Source organism: Psammomys obesus, unplaced genomic scaffold, assembly GCF_907164565.1.
Source record: "Psammomys obesus unplaced genomic scaffold, mPsaObe1.curated_primary_1811, whole genome shotgun sequence".
Lineage (NCBI taxonomy): Eukaryota > Metazoa > Chordata > Mammalia > Rodentia > Muridae > Psammomys > Psammomys obesus.
In genome coordinates this window covers 15,418,607-15,443,633 of record NW_026596147.1, presented here as the reverse complement: position 1 = coordinate 15,443,633, position 25,027 = coordinate 15,418,607, and the positions used below count along the sequence as shown (strand labels likewise).

Sequence of the window (25,027 nt, the reverse complement as noted above, 5' to 3'; positions counted from 1 at the left end):
AAGACTAAAGATTCCTTGTAGGTTTGACTGTTTTATGCCCACAGTAAATATTTAACCTTAAAATAAAATCACTTTACTTCATTATCTTTAAGTGCTAACATTTAGCATTTGATTTTTATCACTTTCTTTTGTTGCTAAATGTAATCTGCCCAATACTCTCCTGATATGAATTGATGGCGTTTGTGGTTAATGAAATATTTGGCATTTGCACAGATGGACGTAGATTCCGAGGTGCAAATGTGTGCAATAAGTCTCATTGTGACTTGTTCCTTCTTATCTCTGTTACTGGTGATTGATGATAACGTGTGTTTTCTTTGAGGCCAACCTAGGGTTTCAACTCTGCCCCTCAGAAATATTTAAGAGATAAACCCTATTTATCATTCTGACATTAAATGAAGTAAAATCAAAATACATGGAATATAACCAAGGAACACATGTTAAAATGTAGCCTTGTATGACATGACACAAGGTATTTTGCCTTTAATATTGAAAATAAGGTTAAATTATAGGGCTGTAGTTAAAAGCACTTGTTTCTGCAGAGGACTCAAGTTCAGTTCTCATCACTCATATTGTGAAGCTCACAACCGCCTCATCTCCAGCTCTGGGGTACCTGGTGCCCTCTTCTAGGTTCTGAGGGTACCCTCCTTCATGTGCCCATACAGACACATACATACACATAACTAAAACTAAAATACATTTTTAGAAAACAGCAAGTAGTTTTACTAGTTAGTGAATTTTCTGTTGCTAGGCTAAAACACTTTAACTACAGCATGTTACAGAAAGACATGTGGATTCCCAGTTTCAGAGGGTCAGGGTCCATATAGTGGGGACAGAAAGGCGGCAGGTGCAGGCAGGCCTGGGAGCAGTAGCAGAAAGCTAAGAGCTCACATTTTCAATGACAAACAAGAAGCAGAGAGCTAACTGGAAATTGCACTCGTTTTCAAAGTGTAAAATCCCACCCCCAATGACATACTTCCTCCAGCAAAGCCATGCCTCCTAAACCTCCCCAAAACAGCGCCACCATCTGGGGAACCACGTATATGAGATAAGCCTTCATTGGATGTTCCCATCCGAAGAACTAAGGCTGTGCTTTTGAAAAGGTATCAGTATATAAGACATAGCTATTATATACCCCGTAAACAACGTATTAAAATAACTACAGTGGGTTTATCTGAACATAATGCATAGCTGGCGTTTGACAGGATTACAAAACATAGTTACCGAATCTAGTTTGTGTTTTAACCTCTAAAACTTTTTAGTAGGTGATTTGGTTAGCCACTTGAGCACAAGAAAATGGATTGTAACTCCTGTATGATTGCAATCTCATTTCATTCTGAATGCATTCTTTTGTATCTTTTCAAGTATCAGTGATATGTGCCATTTATTCCTGGGTACCACCACTAGATGGCAGATTTCCCAGACACTACGTGTGCCATTAACCTAGCAAACATTTCACATCTTCTATGCATTGAAGAATAAACATGATTTTTTTTTTTTTTTTTTTTTTGCTTTGGAGAACTCACACTTTATATCTACAAAGTAATCACCACACAGTTCTTAGTGTTAGATATTAATATACATATATGAGGAACGTTGACGATATGAGAAAAAAATTTTAATGCTTTGTTAAGCTGGGTCTTGAAAAATGAAACAACCCATTACTCATGGAAAATGGTAAGAGGAAAATACAACCCACAAAAGAGATTTAGGATAAATATCAATACATATTTAATGGGCTTATTAGTTTTTGTCAACTTGAGACAAGCTGGAATCACCTGGGGAGTAGGAACCTCAGTTGAGGAATCGCCTCCATCAGCTTGGCCTGTGGGAATGTCTTTGGAGCATTTTATTAATTTCTAATAGATGTAGGAGGGCCCATGCTACTGTAGACAGTGCCATCCCTAGACACATGGGCCTGGGTTACATAAACAAGGTTGCTGTGAAAGCCTGGGAGAGCAGCTAATAAAAGCAGCAATCCTCTGTGGTCTCTCACTGGAGTTCTTGTCTTGACTTTCCTCGGTGATAGACTGTAACCTGTAAGCAAAATGAACCTGTTACTTCCACCTTGATGTTGGTCATAGTGATCATCACAGCAACATAAAAGCAAACTAATACATTTGGGATTTGCAACAAAACCAGGGTACTAGTAACTAGCCTATCTCAGTAGTCTATATCTGACATTGTGAGAGGTTTTATTAAGAAGCAATGGCATTAAAATGGTGAAAAGGGCTTTGTAATTGTTTGATAAAACTTATTGAACAAATATAATAGTACATCCATTGTTACATTAATGAAATGACCAAATGACAATTTGTTTGTTTGTTTTTTGTTTGTTTGTTTTAACCTCTGGACACTTTATAGAGTATGATAATAGTAGTCCAAACGAACAGTAACAGGAGAAAAAAATGTTGGCAGTAGAAAAGGAAAAATCCCTGATAGAGACTGGCTAGGTGTGAGCATGTTGATATTGCAATAACCAGGCAAAAATCTGAAGTTCTAGGTTAAGTGGGGAGTTTAAAATGAAGCTGATGATATTTGCCTGGCTAGGGTAGGCTCCTTGCATCAGGAGAAGAATTGGATTTAAGCAGCAGTCTCTAGAGTGGGTGGTGCTAGCTAAGATTCAGTACCAGATAAAAGTTATATGGCAGGACTTGGGTCAAAAACTGCAAGACAAAACAATAAGAGAGAGGAGAATGAGAAGGGTGAGAAAAGGCCTGAGATTTCATCTCTGAAGCCATCAGGAACAAAATTCTCTGTGTGAAGTAAAGAGCCAGGCAGAAGAGCCAAGGTCCAGATTCAGGGACAAGGTCAAACTATGACAGGAATCAAGCACCTGAGTATTTTGCAGAAGTAGTGATCTTTGCCCATATATTTTGATCTTTAGTCACAAGCATACATTAATAAAAATATTTCTAAAGAATAAGGGTCACAGTAGGGATGAGACTGTTCTCAACTAGCTAATAATGCTGAAATTTCACTCATGTGTGCCTTTCCACAGCAGAACAAAACCTGCCTTTATCCTTCTATGTGAAGAAGACACCCAGATAGAAAGAATAAATACACACACTTTCCATATGTGTTGTAATGTATATAATATTATAAGATTATAGCTAGTAATTATTTTTCCAGAAGCAAATGTAACTAAATTATGATTTTGGTGACCCCTTAACTCATTAGCACTATACTGAGTGACACACAACCTTTAAATTTTTGATTCAGCTGCCTATTAGACCACTACAAAATGGTTTTTCTCTCAAGAATTGTGATAGAAACAAACAGAAACACACAGCTGACATATTTTGTTCCCTGTTTGTTGTTTTTCTAAAACAAAACAAAACAAAACAAAAAACCTGTTAACTTTTATAAATCAGTTGCTTGTTTCTTAAAAAAATAAATCTAAGATGTTTCTAGAATGTGAGATTAAGTGCTAACATTTGATAGTCTTTTCTGAAACTATACAACATAAAATTATTTCAGTTGTCATTTTTACACATAGTTTTGTGTTTTCTGACTTAGCTTTCTCTCAACAGCTATATGTAAGTTATTGAAACTTTCAGTGTAAATGTTTGTCTACCATTCGCTTCCTGTACTGAACATGATTTCACAGGGAGATCCTGGTGAGGCTTGTTTGGTTGAATCACATTGTTGTTACTTTAGGCGCTGACAATTCTCCAGCTGACTTGATTAAAGCGCTAACAGTCTATGGCTTGGATGACTTGCCTCTCACATTGGTTTGACCAAGATGATTGGTATGAAGGACTACAAAGAGTAAGATATGCTTATGTTGTAATTATGATTTTCTGTGAGGTTTTTGTTTTTTGCTTTTTGGTTTTTGGTTTTTGTTTTTGTTTTTTTTTTCCTTGCTTTTCTTCTTGTAAAGCTCTGTTCCATTCTGTATATTGTGGACATTTTTGTAATACAAAATTCTAAGGATACAATAGCCTTTTAAAGAGCAGTAAAAATATAATTTACAAGGATAGCTGTAAGTATACATTGACCGAAGGCTCCCCTCCCATTACAATTTTAGATAATTTTCGTTTGCAGTTCTGAGTGGAACCTGGAGTCTCATGCTAGATGAGTGTTCTACTCTTGATCTGTTTACCCAGCCCTCTCCCCCTCTTTACCTTTTGCTTTGAAACTGTTACCATATCAATTTGCTCCATTATTTTGAAAAAAGTATAATTTATCATTGCAATAGTAAAATGAAAAACACTTATTTAAAATATACCATGTCAAAGTGGGTTTAGCTTAGAAAAAAATTAGTTTTTCTTTTACTTTTTCAATGGAGAATTTATGGATATTTAAAAGAAGATTGGATTTTCTTCTCATGAAGTTGTGAACAAAAGAGCCAGAGTGCCTTTGTGAGGTGTGACCATAGTTCTCTTCATTGCTGTTCAAAAGTACATGCTACTAAAGACATGCAGCAATAGTTTTCTTATTCTGCATTTCTTTCCATCTAATCACACCAGTCACAAATATTTTCTTGTTGTTTTACTTCTTTTTAATCACAATGCTCAGCAATGCATAGCCTGCTGGGACGTTTTTCACAAGATGATTAACTTCCGTGGATCCAGTAGCCTCTGGAGAAAAACACTTATAAATTCTAACGCATTCTTCAGAAAAGATATCGTGATTCAGTAAAGAGCTCTCCATCATGAAAGCTTGACTTCAATATGGAATAATGCCATAAAAATGATGAGAGATTTTCATCCTATGAGTTCTTAATAGCAAGAATCCAAATTCTACTGTGCGAACACTACACTACAATGCCAGTGCTCATATTAATGTGTGAGTTTACATATAGCATAATGTGTGAGTAAGAACAATAACAAATTCATTTTAATGTTTCAAAAAAGATATTCTTTAAAGTGGAATTCACATGACAACAGTATAATTTAGTATAATCAAGATAGGACTGATTTTAATAAAAATGCTTTTGACTAAAACATATGTTATTTGAAGTTCCTTTGGGGCATCCAATAGAGATTGTAAGGGTTTTAATTCTTTCCATATTCACTCAGTAATATTACTATGGGGCTTTGTAACTAAACCAAGGCGTTAACAGAAGTATTTTAAATCACTAAAATAGTCTATCCCTTAAATTGGCCATATCATCTTTGTGAGTGTTGGTTTCTTCTTGCTCAGGCTTTGTTCATTTATGTACAGATGCAGATGAGATGAAAACTCACACTGTAAATGCAAAAATCTGGCACATAAGTTTTGGCTTTTATCACTTCTTAACATCAAGCTTTTTTTCTAGATTGTGCATATAAGTACACACACATATCCTATATGATCAGCATTTTAAATATTAACAAGAAAATTTTAATTTTTGATTTAAAAATTAGAAACTCAAAATGTCGAATTCAAAAATCGACATCTGTGTTAATTTGATACTTTCAGCAATAAGTTGACACTTGTACTTTACTGTAAGAACTGTTTATGACTTAAATATACAAATATACATATGCAAATTTTACTTTTATAACTTATTTCAGTAGTATTGTAATTCATATTTAAATTTATATTTAAATTTTAACTCTGCTTTCATAATAGTCCTACACATTCAAAAGTAAACATTATTACCTTTAAAATTCCAATATATAAATATTTGTCTTGTTTTCTGTTACATTTCATTCACTTACTATAAATGAGTAAATTTTCCATAATCTGTGTGTGTATATGTACATGTTTTGTATATAGGGTTGAGAGCAAACTTAAAACACAGGTTTACCAAATGAAAATAATATCCCTGTTGTCAACCACAGACATTGCCATTTGCACTGCCATTTGCTTTAACACTGTAAACTCCTTTCTCCCCAACCCACTACATGTCTGCGTTATTCAGTGAGCTTTCATGCTTAGTATTTCATCAGTAAAGTGCATATGTTATTTCTAGACCAAAAAGATGGTTTTTCTAAATAACACATGCTTAGAATGCTCATGACACGCTCATCTGGTTCACAAACCGTGTGACATCATGAAGTGAGATTATGAGGATTTGTTCTTTCTATCTGAAAAAATGATACTTGTCACAGTTAAAAGTTTATTCATCTTTATGTATGACTTTTTAAAGTTTATATTTAAAATCATAAAAATAGCTTTTAAAACATCCCTTAAGTTGAATATTTTTAGTCATGGAGAGACTCATGAGTTGTGTAACTATTCAGCTGACAGCAAAAATAATACAGGCTCCTGGAAATTTCATTTTATCTCCTCAGTAACAGATTTACCCTAGTAAAACCTGTATAAATCTTACATTATATTTTATGATCCTGTTGAAAAAAAATATTCTAGAAGTTCCAAACACTAGAATTTATTTGAATACCCAATATGGGATTTTTTTTTCCAGGAAACAAAGTTTATTACCATAAAATTGGGCATTTAGAAGGAATTTAATAAATTTGTGACTTTCTGATAATTTAATTGTTTAAATTTAACATTGATAGGAATATACATGGTATTTATTAATACATGTAAGTCTGAATGCTGTGAATTCACAAGCATGATTTCATCTTTAAGGAAAAAGAGATTTCTGTTTGACTGAGTGGTCAGGATGTTTTATGTGCATTGGTATTGATTTCTTTATTGATACATTATTTTGTCCAACACATTTCATTCAGAAATTTCATTCATGAAATTTCATTTCATGTCAAAAATCATGGATTTTTAAGAATAAATGGTATTTTATTTTTATTTTATCATTAATTTTCATTAGATACATTTTTAAATTCAAGTAGACATTTGAGATAAACTTGAATGCTTGGATGTTAAATTAGTTTCAGTAAGGTTAGGTTCTCAGCAATTACCTGCCTCCTACTTCAAATTTCAAGGTAGAGAGCTGGGCATGTCTTCCAAAAGCAGACTTGATGAGCCATGGTATCTCTCCAATGTCAGGGACTGGTTCTAAGCAACAACTGCTGCTTCTGGTCAGAGGGACAGATGGGGAGACAAGGGGCATGCTTCCCCTGCTTCCCCTGCCCCTGTGTGGGGAAGCCCCTGTCTTCCTATCTGCAGTGAGCTGAAGAACAATTAAAGAGTTAGTGCACTTTCCTTATATACTTCCTATAGTTTTGTTTTAACATCATTTGGAGCCATTCCTTAAAGACTTGAAATTTAAAAGCAATCACATATGCAGAGAAGACTAGAAAGTTTTCTAGTTTTATTCATCCAAGCAATGACATACACTTAAACAATTCTTGAAGCATGTAAGTCTACATCCAAAGCTGATCCTTGGCAGTTAAGAAAACAAGACAGTAAATAAAAACCATAACAACAACAACAACAAAAAATACTGGATAAGAGAGAAATAAATTTCCAGAACTATTATATCATCCAATTCAAAAGTTTTTAGCCAAAAGTCCCAAGTCTTAACAAAAAGGTGGTATAAGCCTGTAATACCACCTACATGGGAAGCTAAGGGATCTGGCTTTCATGTTCCAGTTAAAGGCCAGTTGGGCAATTTAGGTGAGAGCTTGTCTAAAAATAAAACATAAATCGAAGAGCTTCGTAGATGCTTTATCATCTTCGTAGATGTAGCTTAGTGATAAAGTATTTGCCTAATATGCATGAGGCATGAGGTCCTGAGTTTAGTCTCCCAAACTGCAATACACACACACACACACACATACACACACACATACATATATACTAATCTATTTGACAAGAACTTTATGATAACCATTTTAAAGGTGCCTAAAGAAGGAAGGAAGACATGGAGAAAATCAAGAAAGTCATGTATAGAGACCATGGAACTATAAGATAATCAGAAAAGGAATGTTAGAACTGAAATGTCCAGTCACTGAATTAAAATTTTATTATAACAATTTAAAAGGTATTTTGACAGACAAGGAAAAATATGCATGCAGATTAGAAGGCAGAGTAATGGAATTTATTGTGTTGGGACAAAAAGGAAAATGTTGAGAGAAGTAAATAAAACTCAAGAGATAGCTTCAGCAGACAAACATGCTCTCACGTAGGAGTTCAAAGAGGAGAGAGAAGAAATAATATAGGAAGACAATAGCAAGTATAGTTCCCAGTTTTATGAAAGACATTACCGTGAACTTTCAAGAATTTCAGCAAAATTCAACTAACCCGAATTCTAGTAGATCCAAATTAAATCAGTATAATCATATTTTTAAGGGCAAAGAGAAGACACAGAATCTTGAAAGCAGAAGAGAGAAACCTACTCGCACATACTCGCAACTCTCTCTAAGATAACTATCAAGATTCTTATCAGACGCATTGGAAAGCAGAAGTCAAGGAGACAAGAAATTGCTGCAAGAAACACGTTTGTCAACTCAACTTTGAAAATTTGGCTAAACTGTCTTTTAAAAGTGATTCTGCAAACAAATATGAAAGAATTTATTGCTGTCTAACTGTTCTGAAAGATGTTCAAGGAAATTGTCCTAAGAGAAAAGGACACTAAAACATTACCACCACATTATATGATACAGTGATGATCTCAATAAAATAGACACATTGGTAACTAGAAAAGCTAATGTTATAAAAAGTGGTTTATATCTATCCAGTCTGTATAAAATATAAGAACATAAAATTTAAACTCCTATTCTACAAGTAGCATTACCACAACTCTGATAATGACTTAAGAGAGTAAAATGTTCAAAAGAAAGATGAGAAAGAACATTTGTATATGTGGAGCTGTGCACCGTTTTGTAAAATATATTCCATCCATGCTTGCAAGAAGTAGAGCTACAGGAAGATACTTGTACTTTTGTTGTACATTACAATTAATATTTACTATTGATATATCTTCTACTAAAGCTTCTGTTAATCCTAAACAACTGTATACCCGAATCACCACACAGACACTGGGATTTACTTAATTAACCTAGAACACAGTGCTGGGCAATGGTTGTTCTATCCTAAACCTCCAAACCCTCATAGTTTCCTAACATTTAGATTTCCCACATTATACTTGCTTTTTGTGATATATTAGGTCCAGTCCATCTCTCCACATCGTTCCAAGATCTCTCCTCCAGCTCTGCTCTCCTAGCTCTCATCTGCCCTTTTCTCCTCCTCCTCTGCCCCCACCTTCCTGTCCTCTGACTCCTCCCTTTCTTCCTGCTTCCTTTCTATTGCTCAATTGTGGCTAGTTGCTTTATTTTGGCATGTTTACACAAAGTTGAGACAGGTGATGCTTAGAATAAGTATCACAGTGCAATGTCCTGATTGAAACCAGAGAGTGGAGGAGAGAAATCAGCATTTGAATGACAAGGGTAAAATGTATCCATTCTAAAAGAACATTATACTAACATACTTTAAATATAATATTCTCTAAGCAAAAGACAGAGACTGACAGAGTGGGTTGAAATGCTTATATGCTGTCAATAATTGGTCCATGTTAATTCTGCAGCCACAGACTTCATAAATGTAAATATATGAAAGTGATTTTCATTTACACAGTAACTGGAGGAAGAGAAACAGTTAGTTGTTTACTTAAGCACTTATTGTACAATCAAGTATGGTTTCTATTGCCTCTTTCTAACAATTATCAGTGTTGCTATCCCAGGTTGGTTATGTCTTGTATGCTTCAAATGCCCCACCCCCAAGGATAAAGATCAATGTAGAAACAGCAGGCTCAATGAACAAGAAAATGATTGTCCCAGCAATTGCACATAGTATTTCAAATTTGAATTTGCTACCTTAAATATATTGCCAATATTTGTGGATATATATCACAGAAAAATCTGAGTGTTTCTCTTTTTCTGGAAAGCTCTTCCTTCCTGGCCAATGTGTCAAGTGGTTCTAAAACCATGGGGATGCATATTCACTTGCCCTCCACTCCCCTTCAGCCTGAAAGACTTCCTGCCTATGTCCATGACTTATGCCAGTCATTATTTTATGATTTCTTCCTTTCCTAAGTCAAATTGCTTGCTTTGAAGTTCATTTACCAGTTTTAGTTATTTTTATCTGAAAATATTAAGTTGAAATTAATACTACTAGTAATATATTTTCAATGCATAAAAGGAAATACTAGGGAAGATAAAATTGTGACGTTTGTCAGATGATGAACATGATTGACATTTCTTCACATTTGCTTTTAAGGCGACAATGTCCCAGGTCAGGCAAGTGGGCCTGCTGGCTGCTGGGTGTCAGCCCTGGAACAAAGATGTGTGTGCTGCCAACGGAGACCGGTTTGCATACTGCGCAACTCTGGCCATCTATATATATCAGGTCTAATAGCACGGATTATTTCAATTTATGATTACACTACATGCAATTATTACTTAGCTAATGTTTGCATTAACTATGTAATGTGTGAAATTATAATTTACTTGGTAATTGTATTTTCCCTTTGAATATTTATATTACCTTCATAAATTATATCACTAAACTATGACATTATCTTCATTAAGCTTGCATTTTAAAATATTGTGTAAACTGCTTTGAAAACTATGGTATATGAATAGAAAGTGTTAGCAATTAGTTTTAGGGGCTGAAAAACTGTGTTTGTGGCCAAGAACACTTAGTGTTCTTCCAGAGAACCTGAGTTTGTTTTCCAGAGCCAAAAAGACAGCTAACAATGGGTTGTAATTACAGCTACAGGAGATCTGATGTCCTCTTCTGGCCTCCTTGGCCCGGTATTCATATGCCCACACACAGGCACACGAATATGTACATAAATTTAAAAAATAAATTCTTTCAGAGGCTGTTTATTAAATAGTTCCTGGTACCAGTGCACACTGACTATATAGCTAAAGTGAAATAACCTATCACATCATCACATTCTAGATATACCAATAGCTTATTAACATACTTTTCAGTGTTATTAAATGATATTTTTCTATCTGGCATTAGAATTTTATATGTGTTCAATTACAGTAAAGGAAACTATATTAGGCTAAGTTATTTAAATAGCAATTTATGATCCCTACCAGTGCAAGAGTACAATCTCATAATACTGTTCTAACAGGAAATGTTAATGTTACCATTTTGTACTGTGCTGGTAAAGTGAGTGAAGATCACTGGTATGTAACACTGATTTTTCATATATCTTTGTATATGCAGATATTTCTGCTAAATCTCTCACATATTCAGCATACTTTTTTGCTATGCACATTGGGTACATTCACAATATTTACTACCGATAGTTTACATCGCTAACCAATTTTAAATTTAAAAATGTATTAACTACACAATATAAACAATTATACAAACAGGACAACTTAAAATTATTATCACTTGCAGTGCTAGCCATATGTAAACACTCATGTTATCAAAGTTATCCAGGAAAAGCTGTAATTATAGAATTAAGAAAAAAATTACAGAAGGGAAGTCTTAGGAAATAGCTAGGTCATTACTCAAAATTTTATATGCTAAGATATTTCTTGTAGCCTTATCAGTAAAGCAAAAAGGAAGAGTTACTGAAATGCTGAACAGTAACATAAGGCCTTGTTTCACTGTCCTTTGAATCGTGACACTAGAAATGCAAAAATTAGCAAATGGTACTAGTCCTCCTTATAGACTACAGTGAAGGTTAAATGATACATGTTTAAGTAAAAAGACCAACCTTAACAAAGGTTCAAGACCTAGTAATTCTAGTAGTCATTAATGGAGGCATTTTAAGTGAAATTGTAAAAGTGGTAAATTCACTTCATCCACTTACAAACATAACAAACCCAGCAACAATATATAAAGGATCTACTATACCATTAATAGTTTAAAAGCGAGTGGCTGAACCATTTCAGAGAGAGAGAGGGAGAGAGAGGGAGAGAGGAGAAAAGCCAAGAGATCTGTTGGCTAAAATGATAGGGCCATATCAGAAACAGAAGCTGGGGAAAGGAGGGTCCAGGGACTTGCTGAGAGAGAGAGAGAGACAGAGACAGAGACACACAGAAAGAGACAGAGACACAAAGATAGGAAGAGAGAGAGGAGACAGGAAGAGAAAGAGAGAGAGGAGATGGAGAAAGAAGAGAGTGGTAATAGGCGCCATAGATTTAGCCATGTGTCCTGAGTTTCTTTGGGATCTGACAGATACAATCAGAGAAAGAGACAGTCATTACATTGCCCTGTGGAGCCAATGTTGACCCCACCAGGGTCCAGTGTAGTATCTGAATCCAGTGCTCACACAAATGGTCCTGGTGAAACTAACACACACACACACACACACACACACACACACACACACACCACAAAGTCATGCATCTAGAAGAAGAACAGGTAGGAAGGAGGAGTTGAGTTGATCAGTTGGGAGTAATGTAGGAAGGTCTACTGGAGACAATAACCAGAATGTATTGTATACATACCTGAGGCAGTCAAAAATGAATTAAAAAAAAAAAACACTTTCAATGTATTGGAAAATTGTTTTTGTACATAGTTGATAAACAGTTAAATGTTTATAAGAGTTTAAATAAACTAATTTAAAAATAAACTTAAAAGTCTATTCATTTTTTTTCTCTGTAAAAAAGAAATTGGTTTATTTAACTAATTTTTTATTTAAAATCTGTAAACTTTTTGTTGTGTTGTTTTTTACTTTTATGAGACAGGTTTTCTTCTGTGTATTTCTGGCTGTACCAGAGCTCACTATGTAGACCAGGCTGGCCTCAAACTTAAAGAATACCAAGATTACCTCTGCCTACCAAGTTCAAAAGGATTTTTATACTTCATAAAATATTTTGATAAAAATATAATAAATAAATTATACATGTTTAAAACGTAAACACTTAAGTTGCTACTTTTAACATAAAATCTTTGTTTCCTCAGTTTTTTCTAAAAATGCTTTCATCTTACTGAATTCAGTTGAATGAAAACCAAGGCATGAATTGAATTCATGTTTATCATGCAAACCAGTGTATCTGTGCATAGCTTTCTTTTTATATAATGTGATTACTAATCGAGAACGTATTATTTAAAAAGGAAAACTAAACTCTTTGACATGCTTTGTTTTAGTTGGATCACCATTATAATGAATTCAAGCTTCATGCCATCATGTCAGAACATAAAAAAACAATCACAGCAATCTCATGGTGTCCACATAACCCCGACCTGTTTGCAAGCAGCAGTACTGATAACTTAGTGATCATCTGGAATGTCGCAGAGCAGAAAGTCATCGCTAAACTTGACAACATCAAAGGTATATTTATCACCAAAATTTGTTTCATCAAGTAAAATATTTTTATATCAACACTTTGTTTAGTTTAGATTTTTAAAACAATATTTAAAATTTCCACTTCTTACATGTATAAGAAATACATTTCATGCCAGGAAAAGTGCCTGGGTACAAAAGTGAAACAAAATCTCCCCAAACTCCATAGAAGATGTGATTAACCAAGGATGTAGCCAATTATAAACAATTAAACTAATGTTAAAATTTAATATGAAAATTTACTGAATAAATATATAAACAAAACTAGAAAAATTAAGTAAATAATAGGCCTTGCCTGTTCATTAGTGTGTTCTAATTTTTGACACATATGGACACTAGTATGTAGATAATGTGCATCTACTTGTTGTACTCCTGAGCACGTTTTTTTACTTTATATGTGATTTGGTGGAGATGAAAACCTCTTTCAACAAGCAGGTCTCTAAGAACTTTATAACATTTTTTGTTGTTGTTGTTTGGTTTTTGGATTTCTCTGTGTAGTCCTGGCTGTTCTGGAACTAGCTCTGTAGACCAGCTCACAGATATCCTGTGAGCTGCCTCTGTCTCCAAAGTGCTAAGATTAAAGATGTAATCCACCACTGTTGTCCACAATCTTTTCTTTTTTAACTCAACATTGAGAATTCTTTAATTTTACCTATGATCATGATATAATTAATAATCATTTAATGTTAAACATTATAATTAATATTATTTTTCAGTACTAATGATAGTTCAAGGATTATTTATAGTTGCATAGGTTATTTCTAGATATAATGTCCATATGAAGTTTTTTTAAGTAATGTAAGTCATTTTAAGATAGAAAATGGAGACACAACTATTGCACTATTTAAATTTGTTCAAAATGTTTTTACTATTTTTTAGCATATGCTTGCAATCATGGCAATTCATAAGCATTTATCCCTCTTTTCTGTAGCAATAATGCCTTTTTATATTCTAGCCATATATTACACACTTAGTATGTTGCCCTTTCAATTTAGGCTATTAAAAATGTTTAAAAGATCAGTGAAAGGAATCAACTTTGTTACTCAACTGTGGTCTTAAGGTAATTTCCAAATTAAAGTAATTTGCAACTATAAAAACTGAATTTTATTTCTAAATTCATGTTTTTTATCAGTTAGTATAACCAATTATTAGACAATGAGTAAAGCTCGTTCCAACCTCTGAGAAAGATATTTATCAAGCCAGTTATTTAATAACTTCTATTAATAGAGTTGATATGTTTTCTTTGGGTTTTTAGTGTATCATTGAGAAAAAAAATCCACATTACTTCTGTAATCTGTAAGCATTGTGACATAAAAACAGTGATATGTGGCCTCACTTAGGATTTTTCATATATCTCCATATACTCTAATGATCTCTGTTAGTCAAAAGTCCTACAAGTATTATTTACATTAGTTGACGTACATATACCCAATACTTTACACTTTGTAGATAATCTTTTATAACACAAACAAGTCTTTGGTGAAATTAATTTTATATTGTATGATAAAGAAATTATAGATGTGTGATGATTTGTTCTCTTAAAGTCACAGCACAGAATCTGTACTAGCCTATGTTTAAAATTAAAAAAAAAAAAACCTTTTAGGCTGGGCATCATGGTGCACACCTTTAATCCCAGCACTTGGGGGGCAGGGAAAGTGATATCCCTGTGAGTTTGAGGACAGCCTGGTCTACATAGTGAGTTAAGGGACAGCCAAAGCTACATGGTGAGACCCTGTCTCAAAAAAAAAAAAAAAGAAAAGAAAAAACAAATAATAATAAAAAAAGCTCTAGCTGGTCAGTGGTGTGGATCATGTCTTTTGAGCCCAGCTTGGGGCAGAGTGAGTTCCAGGACAGCCAGGCCTGCACAGATAAACTGTGCCTCAGAAAGGGGTGAGACTTAAGTTTATCAGTCATAGTTTCCTGTGTCCCTGAATGTACAATTTGAAAGGACTTTTCACTGACATTTATAGAAAAATTAAATGATTGTGGTAATAGTCTGGGTAAATTTTATTTTATTTTTGGTTTCAAATTTTTCAAAGGCTTATTGCTAGCTCCTCCAGGCTATTTACAAATATTTTTATAATTTGAAAATTGAAGCTGTATTTATAATTTTTTTAAAATACTGTTATTTTTAGAGTCAATATAAATTCTTGAGGTACCTTACACTTCATTTCTTTGGAAAGTGAGCTTAAGCAAAGGAAAAATTGCTGTTCAGTAATTTTTTTCATCTTTCACGCATAGTACTGGACTTGTGTGCTTTTCATTTCAATTTTCTTTTCTACCTAGTTAAACTAATCTATGTAGTGGAAAATGAGTATTAGATATGCCCAGTTGTTAAATGTTAAAGTTGTCACCAGCTCTACAGAATAACATATTGAATATCCCACATATCTCAAATATCAAAAATACTGGATTAAATGAGTTGGTGGTCTCTACATATTTCTTAAAATTATCTAATAAGTGCAATTCCCGAGTAAGAAGATAATTGTTTTTAAAATAATGAAAAAATTCTTGAATTTCAATATTTTTGGTTTTGTTTTTTCCTATTATTATTATCTTATTTTTATTATTTACAATTTATTTATTTTTATCCCAGTTGTGGCCCCCTTCTTCATCTCTTCCAGTTTCCACCCTCCCTCCCTCTTCCTCCCCTATCCCTCTCCCCTGGTCCACTTAGAGGGGAAGGCCTCCTCCCCTACTGTCTGACCCTAACCTACCAGGTCCCATAAGGAGTTTCTGGATCCTCTTCCTCTGTCCTCTGTGGACTGGCTAGGTCACCCCACCAGGGAGTGGTGATCAAGTAGGGACAACCAAGTTTATGTCAGAGACTGCCTTTTCTCCCCTTGCTAGGGGACCCATGTGAAGACTGGTAGTTCAGTTTCCATAAATGTTCAGTGTAAACAACAGTTTACACAAATCTTACATCTCTCTGTTGTGTGTTGTTTGTGTTTGCTCTTTTCCAGGGGCACCTGCCTGTCTTGGCTGGTGCTGGAACACGGGCAATGCTGTGGCATTTGTTTCTCAGAAAGGCCCTCTGCTCATTTGGACCATCTCTGGACCAGATAGTGGAGTATCTGTACACAAAGACGCTCATAGTTTTGCGTCTGATATATGTATATTTCGATGGCACACCCAAAAGAAGGGAAAAGTTGCATTTGGTCATACTGATGGAAGTATATCAATTTTTCAGCCCGGTAGGTATTTAATTATCACAATCCTGTCTATTTTTCTCAGCAAATATTCTTTCTTATTCATATGCACATAGTAGTCTGAAAATTATCAAGTCGAAAAGAAGACACTGGCTCTCAATTTGACTTACAATGTGAGAGGTTCAGTCTGATAAATTATCCCGATTGCTTTTAACATGTGTGAGCATATTATACCTTAGAGAAAACATATGACAGAAAAATCTTATTGATCATGTGTGAAAAAGAAAAGAGGAAGGGACTAGTCCCATTACTCCCTTCAAGGGCATGTTCCTAGAGACCTAAACTTTCCAGTACAACCTGCTTTTTAAAAATGTTTATTTTTGAGATTATAATGTAATTACATAATTTCCCCTTCCCTTTCCTTCCTGCAAATTCTCCCATACAACGTTCTTTCTCTATTTTAAATCCATGAACTCTTTTTCTCATTAATTGTTATGAGAATGTATGTATATGTATAGATAATGTATATTCCCAGGTACAACCTACTCAGCTGTTTAATGTTACTCATATGTATGCCCTCAGAACTGCCCATATGGCACTGGTTAGCCAGAACCTGATTTTCAAAGGCTCCATTACTCTCTCCTCCCTTCCCCATCTGTACTACAGGCTGTAGAACAAACCTATATATGAGCCCTTGGGGAACTCTCCAAACTCCAAATTAGAGCAGTGCTTAAAGTACAATTTCACAAAATTTTAGAACAAGCACAATAGTGAAAGTATTACCCAGACTGTGCTGAGTCCTAATGTTCGTTTACTTATAGGCATGTAATTCACCTTCACGTCATCTGTGTGGCACTTCCTTTGAATCAGCTCCAACCAATTATTTGTCATTGTTTGGAATTTTCACATCAGTTCCTTATATCTACACAATTACTAAAAAACAAAAACAAGAGTTTTTGTTTTGTTTTTAATCTGGGAGGTGTAATGGTATAATGGTAAATCATCCACAAGATGATTTATGATTCGATAAAGATACCACAATATCTTTATCACAGGTGTCACCCCTCACAGAGAAAGAGACAGTAAATCTTTCAACTCCTCATTACTTAACTGGACATACTGGGCCTGTTATGAATTATTGCTCTGGTTGATATTCATTTCAAAATTTAGGCAATACCAAAACATAATTTGAAAATTAAAAGTTAACTAAATTGCTCTCCTCTCATAAATGAGTACTGTGCACCTTGGAAAACATAATTGACATTTTCAGCCACCTGGACTCTGTTAGTATGTAACTACTGATTGGCTAGATGGGTAGATTCAGGTGCTCTTTCAAGAGTGAGATAATTTTAAAAAGTAACTTATGTTCATTTTTTTCTGATACTACCATAAAAAATTGAATGGGGAACATTTTTTCTTTTTTTGTGTGAGCATATGTCTTGTTTGTGGTTTTTATATCCTCCCCATACGTGAGCAGTGAATTGTGTAAAATTACAAGATTTCAGATGCCTTTTGTGGTAGACTCCTGTCATAAGTTCAATGCACATCCCATTTGTCTTTCTAAATGAGGATTAATCACCTTCGCCTGTGTCCACTTTCTTGATTATCTTCTTTAGGTGTGTAGATTTCATTATGTTTATCATATCTTGTAGGTCTATATAAGCGAGTATATACCAAGTTTGTCTTTCTCCTTCTGGGATACTTCACTCAGAATGATCTTTTCTAGATCCCACCACTTGCCTGCAAATTTCATGATTTCCTCCTTTTTGATTGCTGAGTAGTATTCCATTGTGTAAAAATACCACAATTTCTGTATCCATTCCTCAGTTGATGGACATCTGGGTTGTTTCCAAGTTCTGGCTATTACAAATAAAGCTGCTACGAACATGGTTGAAAAAATATCCTTGTTGTGTACTTGAGCAAATTTTGGGTATATACCTAGGAGTGGTATAGCTGGGTCTTGAGGTAGCACTACTCCTAGTTGTCTGAGAAAGCGCCAGATTGACTTCCAGAGTGGTTGAACCAGTTTACATTCCCACCAGCAATGGAGGAGGGTTCCCTTTTCTCCACAACCTCTCCAGCATGTGCTATCACTTGAGTTTTTCATCTTGGCCATTCTGATGGGTGTAAGGTGAAATCTCAGGGTCGTTTTGATTTGCATTTCCCTGATGGCTAATGAGGTTGAGCATTTCTTTAAGTGTTTCTCTGCCATTCGATGTTCCTCTTTCGAGAATTCTCTGTTTAGCTCTGTTCCCCATTTTTTTAAGTGGATTACTTGGTTTGTTGCTTTTCTACCACAAAAGGCATCTGAAAGACTCTACCTAGCAGTGTTTCAAAGCAGACACTAAGACTCATAACCAAACCCTCGGCAGAGTGCAGGGAATCGTATGAAAGAAGGGAAGTTAGTATGATATGGAAAGGATAGGAGCACTACAAGGACCAAACATATCAGGGCACAGGGTCTTTTCTGAGACTGACACTCAACCAAGGACCATCTATGGATATAACCTAGAACTTCTGCTCGGATGTGGCCCATGGTAGCTCAGTAACCAAGTAGTTTTCCAAAGTAAGGAAACACGGACTATTTCTAACAGGATCTCAAGGGCAGGCTGTTTGACCCCCCCCACCCCCGGGGAGGAGCAGTCTGTTAGGCCACAGAGGAGGACTTTGCAGCCAGCCCTGAAGATACCTGATAAAACAGGGTCAGATGAAAGGGGAGGAGGTCCTCCCCTATCAGTGGACTTGGAAAGGGGCAGGGAGGAGACCAGGGAGGGAGTGTGGGGTTGGAGAGGGAATGAGGGAGCGGGATACAGCTGAGACACAGAGTTAACAAAATGTAACTAAAAAGAAAAAAAATAATAATAATAAAAAAAGAAAGGCAAAAAAAAATTACAAGATTTCTTTACTCTTTTCTTTAGCTATCTTTTCTCAAAAACAAAATTGTAACAATTGTATAATACAACACCTTCACATTTTCAACTCCAACTTTCGCTGACTACTGACAAGCTTAGAAATCAACAATTTTGTTTTGTCCAGGGGAGCAAAGTTAGTCATTGTTAAAACTTGGGTGTGGACCTATGCAATCAACTCCACAGTTAAAGTTTGTACTTAGACCTCATATTCCACAACTACTTCCCTGTCCCTGTTCCGTCACGAGAAAGTGAAATGTCTTTATTATGAGATAAGAAACATGAGGAATGCTGAAAGCACTAGAGAGTGTCAGGGAAGAACAGTTTACCCTGGATCGTCATCAGGACAAACTAATTTCCCCATTCACATGTGAGCCTGGCTGTCCGTATGAGAAAGCCAGATCATACTTCCAGGAGTCTCAGACATAAATTAGAAAACATTAGGGGAACACTAGTCTTATGATGTTCTTTGAAAATATTTTCCTTGTGTGTAATAGGTAGTAAAAATCAGAAACACATTCTGAAACCTGAACCTCTTGAAGGAACAGATGAGGAAGATCCAGTTACGGCCCTGGAGTGGGACCCACTATCCACTGATTATCTTCTGGTGGCTAATTTGCACCACGGGATTCGTCTCCTGGATTCTGAGTCACTTCATTGCATCACAACATTTAATTTTCCCAGTGCAGCAGTGTCTGTGCAGTGCCTCGCTTGGGTTCCCAGTGCTCCAGGCATGTTCATAACTGGAGGTAAATGTATCCATATTCCTGAATGTTTCAAATATGTGAATACTCATTAACTGAACTAGATAAATTGTGTTTTATTAGCAGATTTTCATCAAACTTGTTAATTAGCATCACAAATATTATTTAATGCAGTAAATGTCTAATTATAAAGTTTGTCATTGACATGATCAAAATGCAGTTAAGCTAATGTATTCCTGTGTTTGGAAATACATTGCAATATATTATTTATATGCACATGTACATGTGTTTATATGTACACAAACAACAAGTAGTTGGATTCCAGGTGTGGAAAAGAGATAGCAAAGGTAATAATTGGAAAATAATCAATTTTCCTGATAGGAGCTCTTTTAGCCTCACTGGTCATCACCAGATATGCTATAGTAGTTATATAATTTCAATCAAATTTAAAATGGAAGTAGTATATAAATCCATGGTTGAAAAGATGCTTGATCCTGCCTGAGAGGAGTTGTCAGGGTAGGTGAAGAAATCTGAGAAGGAAGAATTTAGAATAGCAATGAGGAATTAAGTGACACACAATCCCATTATGGGATTTGATAGATGATGTTTTTTGTTGCAATTTATACTATTCACACTTTAGGCAATTATGAATATTACAGGCATCAATGTAGAGCTGCTATGTGGACTTATAATTCTGTTAACTCATAAACACTGGCAACATTACTGGATACTAAAGTGATATTACGTGTGATAGTTTGAGGCACAGACAGACTGTTCTCCAAGGCAGTTATTGAAGAGGGATTTGAAGGAGAGAGGAATTTTCTAATTGGTTTTTAAGCATGTTTTATTTATTTCGCTAACAGCAGATAATGGGCAGTCGGTGGGTGTTTCAGTATAGAAGGACTTCTTTTTGTTTTGTTTTTTGTCTTATTTATGTATTTATTTATTTTATTTATTTTTTATTATTAGTTACATTTTATTAACTCTGTATCCCACCTGTATCCTGTTCCTTCATTCCCTCCCAATCCCACCCTCCCTCGCTCATCTCCTCCCTGCCCCTTTCCAAATCCACTCTTTGGGGAGGACCTCCTCCTTTCATCTGACCCTGTTTTATCAGGTATCTTCAGGACTGGCTGCAAAGTCCTCCTCTGTGGCCTAGCAGGACCGCTCCTCCCCTGGGAGGTGGGGAGGTCAAAGAGCCTACCATTAAGTTTCTGTCAGAAATAGTCCTTGTTCCCCTTACTATGGGAAAACAATTGGTTACTGAGTTACCACGGGCTACATCTGAGCAGAGGTTCTAGGTTATATCCATGCATGGTTTTTGGTGGAGTGTCAGTCTCAGAAAAGACCCCTGTGCCCAGGTATATTTGGTCCTTGTGGAGCACCTGTCCTCTCCAGGTCATAATAACTTCCCCTTCTTTCATATAATTCCCTGCACTCTGCAGAGGGTTTGGTTATGAGTCTTAGTATCTTCTTTGAAACACTGCTAGGTAGAGTCTTTCAGAAGCCTTCTGCAGTAGACTCCTGTCATAAGTCCAATGCATATCCCATTTGTCTTTCTAAGTGAGGATTGATCTTCTTACCCCGTGTCTGCTTTCTTGTTTATCTTCTTTAGGTGTATAGATTTCATTATGTTTATCATATCTTGTAGGTCTATATAAGCGAGTATATACTGTTTGTCTTTCTCCTTCTGGGATACTTCACTCAGAATGATCTTTTCTAGATCCCACCATTTAGAAGTGGGGCAACTTCTTTATGTGACCGCTTTCTAGAACGAGTGTTGCCAATGGAAGTTGTTTGAGATCATCTTGTAATAATGACATTTACAGTGGACAGTTTCTAGGGAAGGCAGATTCTAACCCCATGACAGAGCATAATGGAATAAAAAGTAAACAGGCAGGGAATTTAAAACCAGAGCAAGACATCAGCCATTTCTTTGAATGCATCATTAATGGTATTGGTGATTGCCTCCGGAAGTCTTTGTTATTACTTCTATGACTGTGTCTTTTAGTATCAAACAAAATGTGGTGACATTTGCATTTCTGATGATCTGACTAGATTCTCAAGTGGGTGTTTTACGTATTTGGAATGTTTCAAGAACAACACCTATCGATAATTTTAAACTAAAGAAAACTGGATTTCACTGCTTACATGTAGTTAATTCTCCTCCAAAGAAAAAATGTAAGTAAAATTATGAAAGTTTTAATACTTCACAGTATCATGTTTTCTGCAAATAAACTGATAACACTATAAACACATCAAATATTTTATACCGCTGAAAAACATATTAAAGAAATAGTCTTGATAATATACATACTAAATGAGCCATCAAAGCCAAAGAATAACTAGTATTCCTAACATAAAACTATTTCAAGCCAAACTACATTTGGAAAATTCAATTGAATGATAATCTTCAGATACATTATTGCTGCGAAGAAAATGAAATAACAGTATTAGTGAGAATCAACAAGAGTTATGAGATTAAATAAAATGGGCCTGACAGGTATAATTTATGTCTTAAGCATGCCTCATTTACCAGCTAAGAAAATTAAAATAACTAAGTGTCCAAATAAGAGGACTTTCAAATTTGAGGTTCATATTTGGCTATCAGTTGTAAATTAATTTATAGAATGTTGAGTCATCTCTACCCTTCATTTGCTTTTTCACATTATTTTCTGATTAGTCACTGGTTTTCTAATGTAAGATATATAGTAAAACACATGTTTAAAATAAATAATCTGGAACTTTGGAAGAAGTTTTTAATTAGATTCTTTATTAAAGATAAACAAGAACAGATTGACTTTCCATTAGGACTGTCATAATTATTCACATAGCTCACCACACTGTGTCCATGATGTGACTGCAAGAACTATGGACTGAGGAACTTTTTCTCCAGTTAAAATGTATTTAATTTCTTCTGCTCTGCTGGTGTTGGACCTCTCCAAATTAATAGACTCCTCTTTAATTGTCGTTGTTACAGATATATATAAAAGAGCCAACATGAATACAATCTCCTAGGTTCACTCAATGTTTCTAGGGATGTATACATTTCTAGGGATCTCCACTGAGTATTGTGTAGACACTCAGGAGACTTTTAATAAAGAAGTAAATTATCTAGGGTTGGAGCTGATAGCCAAGAGAGAGCTTGCTGGTCTTCCAGAGGACTTGAGTTCAGTTTCTAGCTCCCACATCAGGCAGCTCACTCCAGCTACAGGGCATCTGATAACTTCTTTTGTCCTCCACAGACACCTGCACTAGTTTATGTTCATACACACACAGACCAGACAGACACTCACATATTTTCTCCTCACTCAAGCCTATTTTCCTCATATAAATATAATTAACAGTGGCTCTTCAAATTAATCTTTTACATGGTGCTGATAAATAATTAGAAGGGACTATATTTGAACCCCAAATATTTTTATAGATTTAAGCCTTTCTTTAGCATCTTAACACCTCAGGGATTTGAAACTGGGTTTAGAAGAACCAAGATTCGTAGATGATGTTTCAGAGGCCAGCATATCGCACATTGCTTCTATGTGCCCCTTCTTTCTGCATTGTTCTCTTTATTTTGTCAGCACGGATTTTTATACCTTGGGAATATTTAGCCTTCATAATCCTTTTTTTTTTCATATTTTTCTGGAAGTGTCCATGTCTATTAGTAAAAAAATAAAACAAAAAAATTACCAGAAAATCAAATGTAAAGAAGTATATACTAATATTGTCATTTTTTTTGAGGAGTAACTTTCAGACACTCTGTTGTTAGACTTCCAGGCTTATTTTCCTACTTATCATTAAATACAATACCATGAACTAAGAATCATTATGAACTGAAATTTAAAAAATAGAAACATTTAATTCTCAACAACAAGAATTTCAAGCAGGTTGATGCATAAGGTTTGTAAAGACTACTCATGATGCCAAGTAATTAAAATATCTGCGAAACCTTATGGATCGTATTAACTTTTACCCAGAATACATGTCATTGAACTACACTGATCACTATCAAATCCCTATTTTATTATTATCTATTTTGGTTTGGGCTTCCTATCACTGTAAGATTCAATGAAATGAGCAACATCTACAATGAATGCAACAAGGAGTTTCTTATATTTTAAACAGAAAATAAAACACTCAGAGGCATTTATGCATGTATCAATATGTAATAATAGATTATACTAATAATCTACAATGGCATCAAGTAATGGAAGCAATTGTTCTCACTGAAAATTAATTCATAAAGTAATTTGCATTGACAGAAAAAACATCACAAATGTGTGTGGGTACGGGGCTTTTGTACTGCTTCTTTTATTATGTGCCTGCATGTCTCTCCATGTGTTTGTGGAGTGCATGTCCGCACGTGTTTGCACACACAAGCCTTGTGTGTGGAGGCAGAAGAGGATATTGGATTCATTGGGGAGGGAGCTTCAGTTACTTGTGGGACACCAGATTGTTTCACAGGTGCTCACATTCTGACTAGAGTTCTCACAATTGCACAGCAAGCTCTCTTAGCTGCAGAGCCAGGTCCTAAGGCCCCCTATGGCAGTGTTTTTAACAGGAACTTGTTTTTAAAAACAAATAATGCCATATTTTAACTTAGGATGTGATAACAAACTTCACATTCTTTAAAGGTTATACTCCTGACTAATTTTCAGCCATATGGTTTTACACTAGTATATACTTCTTTAACGTAATTAAGTTTTATGCTCATATTTCCACGCTTTTTGAGATTCTGAGTAGAAATTGTGCCCACTGACACAGATTATGAGTTTAGAACAAACATAAAGCTGAAGTATAAATTACGTCCTGTGATTTTATTCTGAAGAAAAGTGATCGTTACTCTTCCCTCATATTTTAGTTTCAGTCCAGTCTCCAGACAAAAATCACTATACATCTTCCACAAGTGAAGCAATTCCACCGAATATGACACAGAATCAAGCATTTTCTCTTCCTCCTGGTCATGTGGTATGCTGTTTCCTGGATGGTGGAGTTGGGCTTTATGACATGGGAGCCAAGAAGTGGGATTTTCTTAGAGAACTGGTAGGTTACCTGATTCCTTCTGTTATGCACAATGCTTATTTTGTGTAAACTTGTGATATTTACTTAACACCCATCTACTAACATTTCTAAACATTATTTTTTAGGTAATAGTATACT

At 35.1% G+C, this 25,027-nt stretch overlaps 1 protein-coding gene across 5 annotated transcripts in view; it reads left to right on the top strand.

Moving 5' to 3' along the window:
• Positions 1-3,702: 3,702 nt before the first annotated feature.
• Wdr17 (WD repeat domain 17) overlaps positions 3,703-25,027 on the top strand; it is a 74,494-nt gene continuing 53,169 nt past the window's right edge. For 3 of the 5 annotated variants that reach the window (XM_055593569.1, XM_055593568.1, XM_055593567.1), the window contains exons 1-7: positions 3,703-3,768; positions 10,069-10,197; positions 12,913-13,096; positions 16,072-16,302; positions 19,664-19,915; positions 21,929-22,051; positions 24,729-24,910. In XM_055593569.1, coding sequence (XP_055449544.1) covers positions 3,703-3,768; positions 10,069-10,197; positions 12,913-13,096; positions 16,072-16,302; positions 19,664-19,915; positions 21,929-22,051; positions 24,729-24,910 — 1,167 coding nt within the window. Of the gene's footprint in view, positions 3,769-10,068; positions 10,198-12,912; positions 13,097-16,071; positions 16,303-19,663; positions 19,916-21,928; positions 22,052-24,728; positions 24,911-25,027 lie in introns of those variants that run through there. The other 2 variants (XM_055593571.1, XM_055593570.1) reach the window with 1 other exon arrangement.